The 12,742-nt window shown below is 32.6% G+C and overlaps 2 protein-coding genes across 4 annotated transcripts; both read right to left on the bottom strand.

Moving 5' to 3' along the window:
- Positions 1-2,190: 2,190 nt before the first annotated feature.
- LOC111377784 lies at positions 2,191-2,655 on the bottom strand. Its single transcript, XM_023000912.1, has one exon. It carries the CDS (start codon positions 2,653-2,655, stop codon positions 2,191-2,193), a length of 465 nt encoding a protein of 154 aa, XP_022856680.1.
- Positions 2,656-4,788: 2,133 nt separating this feature from the next.
- On the bottom strand, positions 4,789-9,348 carry LOC111377782 (jasmonic acid-amido synthetase JAR1). Of its 3 annotated transcripts, XM_023000909.1 has the most exons (6): positions 9,150-9,348; positions 8,507-8,660; positions 8,116-8,421; positions 7,930-8,031; positions 6,947-7,731; positions 4,908-5,446 (listed from the first exon to the last, which is right to left on the bottom strand). In XM_023000909.1, exons 3-6 carry the CDS (start codon positions 8,409-8,411, stop codon positions 4,908-4,910), a joined length of 1,722 nt encoding a protein of 573 aa, XP_022856677.1. In that variant the 5' UTR covers positions 8,412-8,421; positions 8,507-8,660; positions 9,150-9,348. The 3 variants fall into 3 exon arrangements, with proteins under 3 accessions (XP_022856678.1, XP_022856677.1, XP_022856676.1); XM_023000908.1 differs by lacking the exon at positions 8,507-8,660; XM_023000910.1 differs by lacking the exons at positions 8,507-8,660; positions 9,150-9,348 and having other exon boundaries at positions 4,789-5,446; positions 8,116-8,411.
- Between the last annotated feature and the right edge of the window lie 3,394 nt (positions 9,349-12,742).

Consider the following 12,742-nt stretch of genomic DNA (forward strand, 5'->3'; position numbering starts at 1 on the left):
AAAGAGGACATGACATGTTCCATGTGCAAGTCTTGAATTAAGAATTTAAAAGGAGCAAAACAAAACCAAGGAACATACATTTAAAGAACAGAAATCTGCGAGGACGAAAAAAAAAAAAAAAACTGAAGAACAAATGAATTTTTATATATTTTTTCTTGAAATTTTGATCCATTAATTCAACCTTTTGTCACATTTATTCCTTCATCTAATCCTAGTACAAATTTTAGAACCGCTCGCATCTAAAACACGCTTTACACTGATCTTTGATTTTTTTGTGCTAGAACTTTTGCTCACACTCCGAAAAATCCCATCTTTCTTCTTCCATTTCCACAAGTTTCCCTCCAAAAGATCCTTCAAAAACTTAACCACAGATGACCCTCTAATCTTGCTGGAATCTGCAGCCTTGAAATCACAATTGATTCTTTTACATTTCTTGATCCACTTAGATAAGGCAAAATCAAGTAATTTCTTTCAAGTAAATGGCCTAATAGAGACCAGTTCATGAGAGTCATATAAAGAGCTCCCACAGTCCCATAATTTTACCAACCTCTCTTCTTCTTCTGTCTTTTTGTTCAATTCTTCAATTTCATTAGTCTTCATGAGATGTTCTCGCATTTTTTAATATGAGTTTGGTTTTAGATTTTTTTTTTAATTTAAGAAAATTCAGAATTTAAAATTAATACAAATAATATTTGATAATCTTATCTCCAACACTTTCAATGAAAAAATATACAAGAATACACCGTCATGTGCTAGTGTATATGGAAATGCATTTATTTTCCTTTGCATTTGATAGTAATATCGGAATAAAGAATTTAAAATAACATATGCTTGACTAGACCGTAGATCCACCAAGGATAGCTTGAGCTACAATTTTCATTAACATACACTTCCTCTACGACTAGGGCTAGACATGGTTCTATTCAATTTAGTTCTTTCGGTTTTAAAGAGAATCAAACCTAATCCGAATTTTCGGATATTTAGTAAATGGAACCGTTGGATCCAAATTTAATTATGGAATCATTCGAATTCAGCTCGGTTCGTTTCCTCGAGTTCCATACAATAATTTATTTTTTAATATTTATAACAGCGCACATTAATTTAATTAATGATACGTTCAATTTTAGCTCTTACAAAATAACACAATCAAATCCCATAATATTTTTTTTGAGTCTCTTTGTTGAATTTTTCATAGATTTGACTATTAAAATTACAAGAAGAGAAAGTAGCGAGCTCATAATAATGAAGAGAAGATCGGCCGAGCTTCTAATTCGATTTCTCTAGAGCGAAAGAAATGACAATATTGTAGAATAAAAGACTTTGGTAAAACTTATGTCACTTTGATTAAGTTGGGCCTGGACAGAAAATTAGATATAGAAAAGTCATATTTTAGGTTTGGGTTAAATTAATTAGTTAGCCAATTTATTTAGAAAAAAGTAATTTGGCTTATTTAAGATAAAAAATTTAGGAAGATTCGATTCTTATTTGATTTTTTCGATTATTGGTCTAGAACCGAGAATCAAATCAAACTCATCTGTTCTCGATTCAGATACCCGTTCAAGTATTTAACTTAAGAAGAATTACTCGATTTGATTCGGGTCCAATTCGATTACTTCGATTTGAAATTTTGTTTAGCCCTGTCTACAATTGAATTTTAAGACACCAATTTGTGGGTTTGAACTGTACCTAATTGTAGGCGGGTCGGTTCAACTTGTTCGAAAATTTCTCCACAATTGCAGTATCATCTCCATGATGTGCACGCGTCCACAGTAAATCGTACTAAATTCTCACTTAAATCTTTCTCCAAGAACAGTAAATCTCAATGGTGTAATTGAAATTAAAATCTCTATATTTTTTGCTTGAAATTAATTTAAGAAGTTGATCTATTTAGTATTTCTCAAGAAAAAGATCTCTAAGAGACTGTTGTCTTTCCATGATTAAACATATGACCTAGATACTAAAAGGGACATTACATGTTCCATGTGCAACTGGAATTAAAAGTTAACAATAATGGAGCAAAACAAATCCCATCAACACAAGCTTGAGAACTGTTGAATTTTTACGTAAACTTTCTACAGATTAGAACTGATTATGCAGAAAATTCATACAGAAAATATAAATAGCTTCATTGAAGTTAATTAAGGAGAGAACAAGAATTTCTTACATATACCCAATATGCGTTATCTTCCATTAACTAATCCTAGTAGAAATTCTATGACCGCGCCTTTTTACTAAATTAATGTAGTTCGACTTTCTTGTATGAGAAATTTGGCTACTCGGAGAAATCCCCATTTTTTGCTTCTTGGGCTTATTATTCACTTTTCTTTCACCATCAAGCTGCTTCTTCTTCCACAAATTTCTCTCTAAAAGATCACTCAAGAAATTAACCAAAGAGAATCCCCTAAACTTGCTAGGACCCGCAGCCTTGTTGGGTTTTGATTGATTAACTGATGACGATGACGATGACGATGAAATGAGACTTGATTCATCCACATTTCTTGATTTACTTAGATAAGGAAATACCATGAAATGTCTTTCAATTATATGGTTGACAGAAACCAGTTCATACGAGTCATATAAAGGACTTCCACAATCCCACAATTTTAGGGTTCTTTCTTTCTTTCTTTCTTTCTCTTCGAGTTCATTAATCTTCATGGGAGAGTTCCTTGCAGTTCTTTTCTCCAAGATGAATCAGTTTCTTGATACAAGACATGGCATGTTCCGTATGTACAACAGCTGAGGTTATCTAACATTTTATAACTTGAGTTTGGGTCTAAATTTAATTTGGGAAAATTGAGAAACTGAAATTTCTTATTTGCCTTCGATTCAAACTTAAAGTTTGTGATTTCGAGGGAGAAAAACTAATGTATAAAATGGATGCTCCGTGTCATTAGTGGCAAAGTTTTGTACTTAAAATATGAGTATTATTATAGTTAACTATGAGCATGTTTGATACAGTTTAAAATCCAATTAAAATTAATTTTTTGACCATTATTTCACTATTTCAATCGTTATTTTTGAATTTTTCTCGCATAGATAGGACCCACTTTATTTCTAACGGTCAAAAAATCAATTAACAAAATCCCTACCAAACAAACACTATATTATGAGCGTGACTGTAACTAATACAAACAAAAATCAAGTTGCTTTGAAACCTGGAGAATTTTTATATAAAATTAATTGGATAATCTTAGAAAATCTTATCTCCAACCCAACATCTTGGATAAAGAGTTTATGCTAGCTAATGGCGGGTCTCTTTTATGAAAGCAATTTATATCTGTTAAAATATATACATCCTCATCCCATGCTTGTTAATCGGTTGAACCAATACTTCTTAATTTAAACAAATCTGTCGAAGCCAGAGCTTGCGAGAGCAACTAACAGGACGTAAATGTGTAAAGTGGATCAAGTTGCGTTACCACGTCTATTGAGTTACGTTGACTTGCTATTTTTTTAATATATTTTACATTCATATTTATATTTAAAGTTTCTTAATCAAAAAATAGACATCAAATTAAAGTAATTGCAAAAATAAATTAGTATAAGGTTAAAAAATATCAAGAAAATAGTATGATCATGAAATTTCATACAATGTCCAACGTCCAATTCTAATCTACTAGAACAAACTACATCACCATAGTACATTCTCACAAATTGACACATTAAATTATTAATCATTTACATCAATATTTGAATATTTTAAATCTCTAAACCTATAATATACATGATATTATTAATCATTTAAATCTTCTTCTTACTATAATATTGTTAATATCGTTCATTATTGTATCAACATCCTCATCTTAAAGTTTAAATGTCATACTTTATACTCCTTTATGTATAGAGTACACTAAAGTTTATACTTTGATCTTTTTTCCGTCTTTCATCCCTAAAAGTAGAGTTTGATGCTACTTATGAAATACAAAATGCTAATAAATCATGAAACAGTAACTAATAATACACAATTAGTGCATAATTGGCAGTCTAGCATATGTCTTAATCAATAATCAATCATCCAAATTGCGGACCAAAATGCCAGACCTAAAAGGTTAAAGCCAAAACCTAGTGAATGTGGACAAATAAGGCAGCTCCAACATTATGTCAAGAGCAGCTTCTATAGGCTATCTGAAGTCAAAAATCTAGAACAATGACATCTAGAGCATAATTGAATTTTTGAAAAATAATAAAGTTGAAGATATTCCTGTTTGAGCCACTAAGATTGCATTTTTAAACAGTGAATTGATGAAAAATATGTGATTAAAAAATATAGAAAAATTTTGGATTTGTGTTTAATATTATTTTATTGAAGAATGTATTGTTAAAAAAAAGAAAAAAATATATATTTTAAAAATAATGGGGGATCAAACAAGGGTTTAAGTGTTATTCTAAGTACTCTTAAAATTTACTCTATAAACTATATTATTGTTATAGTTTCTTTTTTCAATTAAAACATTACTGATGGATGCCATCGATCTGCACTGCTCTGACCAATTTAGTCCAGTAAACATGTATTTCATTCGATACGAGTTACAAATTACAACACAAAGTCTTCGTCTTTAAGGTTCTTTTAGATATTATGTTCTCTCTGCAAACACTTTCTCATCAATTTTACTACTATTTACATCTCGTTTGTCTGTTTCTACATCTACTAAGATTAATCAAAAGAATTAGTTCGTTAGCTCCTTCAACATTTTTTCTCCCCCACCTCCGTGAAAATCTTGGTTATGCCACTAAAATTATTCTATTGATATCACAACACAACAAAAGGAAAAAATATTAAAACAAAAGAAGATGGAAAACTAGAACTACTATTCTCTATTAGAAGTATAGACTTGCACTACTGTCAAATCTAGGACAGCTGAATTATTATGAGACAATTGACATCAACTTGCACAAACTCACGACTACTAAAATGCAGAACTAAAGTAGTTCTTGACAACATTATGGCGTAGAATTTGCAAGAGTGTCTGGTTTTTTGTCCCCACACAACGAGGTGTTTTGAATTGGCTAACAGCAGCACCTAATTCCACAAAATGATCCAAAATCTTGTGAAAAGTACCCTTCTTCAGAATTCTTAGTTCAAGTGCTCCAATGGTTTTTACTTTCCTTGAACTAACATATCCTGGATCAAGAAATGATTTGTCCAAACAATTGCAGCATTCCTTAAGAAGTTCCTCGCTTGCTTCGCCACTTATTTCCCAGTATATTACATAATGTGCAGGTTCTGTTGATGAGTCGATGCCGCTAGTAAAATCGACTACTTCAAGTTTTTCCTCTTCCAGCAGATTGGCTGCTGCTTTTACAGCCAGCTGCAAATCTTTCTCCGTATTCTTGTCGATGTTGACTGTAAGTAGAAGATTCCTCCGGCAAATGAATTGGAGTTCCGGAGTCGAATTGTGGAACCCTTTGACCTTGACCACATCTCCTAGCCTATAACGGTATAACCCTGCATATGTACAATTTCATCAAGTGAGATTTTAAGAGCAATATGATTGATACTAATCCATGCCAATTCTCTAAGCCACACAATTTATGGGTCACAAGCAGACTTACTAGACTCCAAGATTACCGAATTCTATAGGACTCGACCTCCTTATTCAGAGGGGCCCTAGGCGTTCTTGTGTTCCCCGAAAATTGAAGATTTTTTTAATAAATCTGAACAATAGGAAAGTATCACGAGTTCTTTTTCTTGCAGGCGAAAATAACATGAGCCCACATCTTGAATTATTAAGATGCATTTACAAAAGAAAATGAGATCTACTAAATAAGGCACCCTTTTTCTTTGTACACAAAAACATAAATGGTAAAGAAAAATTCAAAGGAAGGAAATTCTAGGTGACAAACTTTTTGATTTTCCAACGTACAAGTGTTTTCTTTTAAGGATAGCTGAAGACATCTCAAGTGCAACCATTTAAGTTCACAAACCATTTTTTTTTATTTTTTTTTATTTAAGTTCTCAACATAAATTAGTCTGATGCTCACCTAACCTTTGTCTTCCATATATAATAACAATATTTATGTCTTGGTTGTCAATGCCATATAAACTAATCCATCTTGAGAATATAAAATATATACATCGGTGAGTACACCAAGAAACTTCATCCATTCAATTCATACTCAATATATACGACAGATCTATATGCAGATACATTTATATTGATTATCCAATGAGTTGATATAATGTGCAAATATTTTAAAGTCGATAGCAGACTATAAATAGCAAATTTGGGTCAATTATCATGGAGAACAGCAAGATACACAGTTTATCCTGTAAAAGAAGTAATATGCACATCAAAACATATGCGCAACAATGCAATCAATCTTATCTGTAATAGTCAACATATGTGGAAGCTTGTACATTTAAACTTGCGGAGTTCGAATAAAATGATACTGTTTCCTAAATATGATGCTTAATCTGCTCGTGTTGTGACTTGTATTATAAAAGAACCACATGTCGTGGACAGTGTAAAATAATAGGAAGTAATAGTTAGAACGAATTCATCAACGAAATTAGCCAGCCTCTATAACTAAACATAAAATAATAAAATCTAAGCCTCGATTGAAGATTCCCTTGAACCACAAGTTCTGCACACATACACATGGATTGCAGGAATAAAAAGCTAAAGCACATTTAAACTGGCTGGTTTAGTCATGTGACCTATTGAATATAAGAACAGAGAGGAGGCCTAATATTTGAAAGAAGGGTGGTATGGGGGAAGGAGTGGACCTACAAAAAGATTGCAATAGGCCTTCCCGTTATCCCACAAACACATGGGAAGCATATAGAAAACCTAGGAATTTCAACAATAAATTATTGGAGCTCATAAGAAAAAGTGATAAGGTTAGAGCCTAGGAAAGGATGCAGCATTTTAGTCCCTTGTAACTAAGTTCAAATCATGCGAACGCGAGCACACACACACAGAGAAAAATAGAGAAGAATGTATACCTGCGAAATTGGTTACAATGATCTCATACTCTTCACCGATGTTGACTTCAGTTAGCTCTATCGGCTGGGGCTCTACAATCAAATCCTCTTTCAAAGGAATGAATTCAAAGTAGCCAATATTTGGAAGAACGGCAAATTTGGCCAATTCTGGGGGTAATTCGGGGTTGACATTTGCTCCAATCCAACCTTCAGAAGCCCCATAATCTGCACTTAATAAAGGTAGATCTCCTGCATAGTGCCTCAGTTTCTTCAGATAAGGTTCCATGGACCCTGTCATGATCCCGTATATGTACTTTGTATTTGGAAATAGCTCTTGGATCACTCCGTACCAATTACTTAACCCCATGCACTTGTTATAAATTATATTGGCCAATCCAGGGTTGGGATTAAGCAGTTTTGACATTGCTGTTCGAAGTGACGGAGTCTTTATCCAGCTACATAGTTCCCCTCGTCTAACGTCATTAACAAGGTCTTCCCACTTACCTTCAAATGTTCGAAAAGCATGGACAATGCCATGGGCAAATGTAGAAGACACAACTTGAACTTGATCCTGGAAAATTAGTCCACACAAAAGATGACAGTATAACGATTCTTCACAATTGGTGCTAAAAATCACTTCATCCGGGCTGCAACAAGAGGTCTGCATTGCCCTCATCGTTGTCTTGAACTTTTTGTCACTGTACACATTAGTAGTGGCAGTTCCAGCCGCCAAACCACCCTTTGTCTTGAATTGCCTGCTTCCATAAATGAACTGTAAGGCCTTCCCATTTCCAATTGGAAATTCTCTGCAAAAATTAATTCTTTCATATAATCAAACGTACTAGAAAGATTATATTGTGAATCCTACTTACACCTGGAAATTCTAAAAAACAAAGAAGAAAAAGCAAAGATAGTAGAAAGGGAAAGAAAAAATTTCCAATGCCAACAACATAAGGTCTAGGTCAACACAAAAAACAAAGTAGTATTGTACAGCATTAGATTACCTGTTCCTAAAGGAAAAGGAAGTTTTGTATATTTGCATGGTGTTTTCCAGCAATTCATCATTGAATGGCACAAACTTAGGCTTCCCTTGACTGGTACCAGAACTGCAAGAACCATAAAATTCATATTTATTATAAATTCGAGCCGTTAAAAGACAAAATTAACAATTTCTCATTTTAGCAGTGTACGTTAACGAGATAGTAGTTATCGGTTTTCCAGTGAGAATAGAAGAATTTTCGCCATGGGCAATCCTTTGAATGTACGGTTCCAAGTCCGCATGAGTGACAAGAGGAACACAAGACTTAAAGCTTATTGGGTCTGTTTTTCCATTAAGACCCCACTTCATTAAGTACTCGGTTTCACCATTTTCTTCCAAAATTTTCTTAAGGGTCTCTTTTTGAACTCTTCCGGCATCCCTTGACAACGCTTCGAATTCCTCTATAACTACATCTGGATCCAATCTATCCCCCATCTTCTCCAGCATCTTCAAGAAACTGCAATCAATCACAAATCAATTCCCCAAATTTATGACGTCACATAGGTAAAGGCAGCAAATTACGAGGTGTGGAAAAAGATTACATCTTGATTGATCTTAATCAGAAGAAAAAAAAAGGGGTTAATGAATTATGCCCAGTAAGCCTGATTAACAGCAAATAGTTCTTCGTGAAAACTCGAGCATAATTAATTTCTTGAAATAAGGTCAAAGTACTGCAGTGAGAAAGTAAACGAATCCCTGGTCAAACCAAACAAAGCAAAAGGGAAAATAAGAACCAAATTAAATAAACCATAATAAATGCTAAAAAGTAAATAACCAAATGAAATAAAAACAATGACCCTTCTCCGTTCCCATTGCAACATTGAACTGAAACCCCATAAACTTGTTAGTCATAATTAATGATTGAAAGTAACATAGTTTCACTTGAATTTCTTAAAATAAAAAATAAAAAAACCCAACAAAACATCAAATTATCAGAAGAACGCACGAGAATCAAACGAGCTCCAAAAAGTTGCGGGAAAGGTCAGCATAAAGGAACTTCCAGAAAAAGAAATTCAACAAAAGGCTTTTCAAGAATAAAAAATTACTAAAAAAAGACTGCCAAGTAAATAAGGGATAAACAAGAAAAGATTCATAGTCCAATCGATGTATAGTAAGAAGATTAACAGCAAGAATCTCACAAACCCATAAACAAAAACTCACATAATCATATAAATTCATAAATACCTGTGTATATATTTCTGTGCAGAAGTTGATGGAATCTAAAGCGAGTAATGACTAACAATTTTACTGAAAGTGGCTTGATCTCTAGCGGACACTATCAGCAAGTATGTGTGTGTGAGAGAGAATGTGCGAGTGTATGAGAGAGAAAGAGAGAATTCGGCAAATGGAGAATTAGACAAGAACAAATGGAGTGGAGCTGGTGGACGACTTGTAAGAATTACGGTACAAAATATATATAGACGGACAACCGTCCAACTGGGGTCCCAATTGGAGTTGAATTATCAATTATGCCCTTATGAGTAGTGAAATTGGAGTGTAATGCAGACATGTGGACTGTGGGTTATTAGTATTACCTGGTACCCATACTTCCCGTGCCTAAATTCTTCCCCCTTATCTGTAAACAATTTCGTAAACCGCCCCCACCCTCACCCTCGCCCTCGCCAAAATAAATAAATAAATAAATAAATTGTTGACATGCTATTTATTTTCAAAATAATGCTATTTGTATAATTTTTTAATCAATAAAAATATCGATTTAACTTTAAAAAATGAAATGTGTTGACACTGATGGAATCTGGATTATTGTGTCTCTCTTTGTAGGTAAAATCCTCCCCATGTGCATGGGCGCCTTCAAGTGTAATTAGGTGGCGTTGAAGTCAAAATAAAAATATTTTAATTAATAATATGGTGTATTTGTGATTCAATTTCATTACCAGTGAGGAGATCCTCTTTACAGTGTGATTGTGGCTCGTCCTTTAATATAGAAAGATCACAAGTGTGAGCTTTACTGTTAACCATATACATATTGAACCTATCGGTGATATCATTTAACGGGAGAATAATTAGCATTACGCTTACTCCTCCTTTGGTATATTTTGAAGAATAATCTTATGCAGCATTAGGAGCGCTTAACGCTCTGCTTAGTGGTGTATGATGAATGAGTAGGACTCACAACCACACATACTCGTATAAGAATGAATGGTGCTACAATATTAATCATATTTGATGAATAATATTGCGTAGCATCAAGGGCGTTTACATTGTGATATTTGACCATAAACTCCACTCATTTATTATCGATTCAAAGAGTGGGGTCCACTGTCACGTAGACTGATGCTTATAACTATTAGTATTATATAAGAGAAAATGGACCTCACTCATTGATTGTTCAATGAATTAGTTGGATTTACAATCATCTGGACTGATGCGACAACATTACTCTTTGGTGAACAAAGCTATGTAGCAATGGTGAACCCACTCATTTATTGTCCAATGAATAAATGTGAATCACTGTCACCTAAACTAATACTGCATCGTTACTCACATTTAGTGTGTTAAATTGATTAATATATTACATATTTCTCAATTCTCACAATAATCTAATATTGTTCATTACCGCATACAAAATACAGATTGGACGCTTTAGTAGTAGCAGTCCGACCTAACCAATCTTTACACCCTCTAATTATTTTTTGTATGGAATTCTTTTACCATAGGAAAAAAATCGAAAATGAACTGGACTTTTCAATTAAAAACATAAATTATTTATGCAAAATTTATAACTCGATTAAATGTCTATCAAATGACACTTTCCAAAATGTATCAAAGGACGTGTTATATATGCAATGACAATAAAAAGTTGCAATTGACCTTAAATATATTGAGATTATAATTAATTTGTCGTACATGAACTTGGGAGCATAATTGATCCAGCAAGTACGTTCCCATTAAGAAATTTTCTATTTGTACATCCCTCTCATAAGAGGACCCGCACGGGCGTTCACACGCCCCTCACAAGAGGGGAGCCCACTCCTCTTGTGAGGGGCGTGTAAACGCCCGTGTACATATTGCACGGCCTATTAATAACCTTAGTGTTGTTCGTGGCAATGGAGCATTTAGGACTGTCATTGTCATTGTGGTACGATGTAGAAGGTGGTCATTTAACGAATTTTTGGTACATTGTACTAAAACAAGTTAATTAAGTAAACACCTTATTATTAGTTCATATTCACTCGAACAAACTATTTAGGTACAATTTTTTATTTTTTATTTTCAATTCAATCTGATTTAATCTAACACGTAAAATTTCAAATGAACCAATTAAAGTAATGGATTCATATGTAGTATTTGAGGATGGAATATTTCATTTTTCGGATGTAGAAGGTGGTCATTTAACGAATTTTTGGTACATTGTACTAAAACAAGTTAATTAAGTAAACACCTTATTATTAGTTCATATTCACTCGAACAAACTATTTAGGTACAATTTTTTATTTTTTATTTTCAATTCAATCTGATTTAATCTAACACGTAAAATTTCAAATGAACCAATTAAAGTAATGGATTCATATGTAGTATTTGAGGATGGAATATTTCATTTTTCGTTTTTAATATAGTATAATATTAATGTATTACTCGACTTATTAAACAAAGTAATTAAGTACATAGGTTAACACTAATCCATACTAAATACTTAAACAGACTAATTGGGTGCACAATATTTTGATGATGAAATACTTCATTTTTCTTTTCGAATACCATTTAATATCGTAGAATTCAACTTACCAAACAAACAAATTAAATGCACATACATACTAAAAACATAAACAAACTACTTAGACATAACTTTTTTCAGTTGAGTCTCATTTAATCTAACACGTAAAATATTGAATAAAACAATTGAAGTAATGGATCTATATGGGATATTTCATAACAAAGAAATGGATCAAAAAGTAGGTCAAATGAGTCATTAGGGAATTTCTAATATAGGGTAATTGTATTCACTTTTTTTTTTTTACTACACCATTTTTACTAATAACCCGATAACTCCAATAATCCAATTGTTGAATAAATTGTGACCTGTAATAATTTTTCGGAGAAAAAAAAAAGAAGTGTTTTGTAAAACAATGCTTCTTTCATTCATGTATTCGATTTCACCGAAGAAAAATGACCCATTTAAATTTAATAAATGATTACTTGTAAAAAAAAAAAACCTTTTTGTTTTTCTAACTGCAATGACTGCAAGTGCTACTGATAATAAAGATCCACAAAAAAGGGCTGCATAGCCCAATATCATCATATTTACGTGCATTATTAACTACTCGGATTGAAGAACGGGTACTAATATTTCAGTTTCTTGTATTTGAGTTAAAAGACCTGAAGTAGCAAACCCTTCGGTCCTCAAATTATGCTTATTGGAAACTAATATCTCCAAATTTTTAATTACATTTTTATCTTTAACTTTCAATTAATTAACATGTTTAGTCTCTTATAATGTTTTTTGTCCAAAGATTATATTAGCATGAGGAAAATATTTTTCCGAATTTATACATTTATTGTTTACCTTGCTTATTTAAAAATCTAAAGTGCAAATAAGTCTTTTTATTTCATTCTATCGGGTTTTTAAAGCATCATTATGGACAAGGTTTCCAATTAATATAAGGATGATATTAAAATATGGCAAAAAGAAGTTGGGATATAAGTGCAAAATGAGCAAAAGTTAAGGACCCTAAAAAAAAATTAATGGTCCCCTTCCAATTTAAAATTTTTTAAAAAAAAATTATTGCATACCCCAATATTTCTGTATAACAAACTTG

Source organism: Olea europaea, unplaced genomic scaffold (assembly GCF_002742605.1).
Source record: "Olea europaea var. sylvestris unplaced genomic scaffold, O_europaea_v1 scaffold1721, whole genome shotgun sequence".
Taxonomy (NCBI): domain Eukaryota; kingdom Viridiplantae; phylum Streptophyta; class Magnoliopsida; order Lamiales; family Oleaceae; genus Olea; species Olea europaea.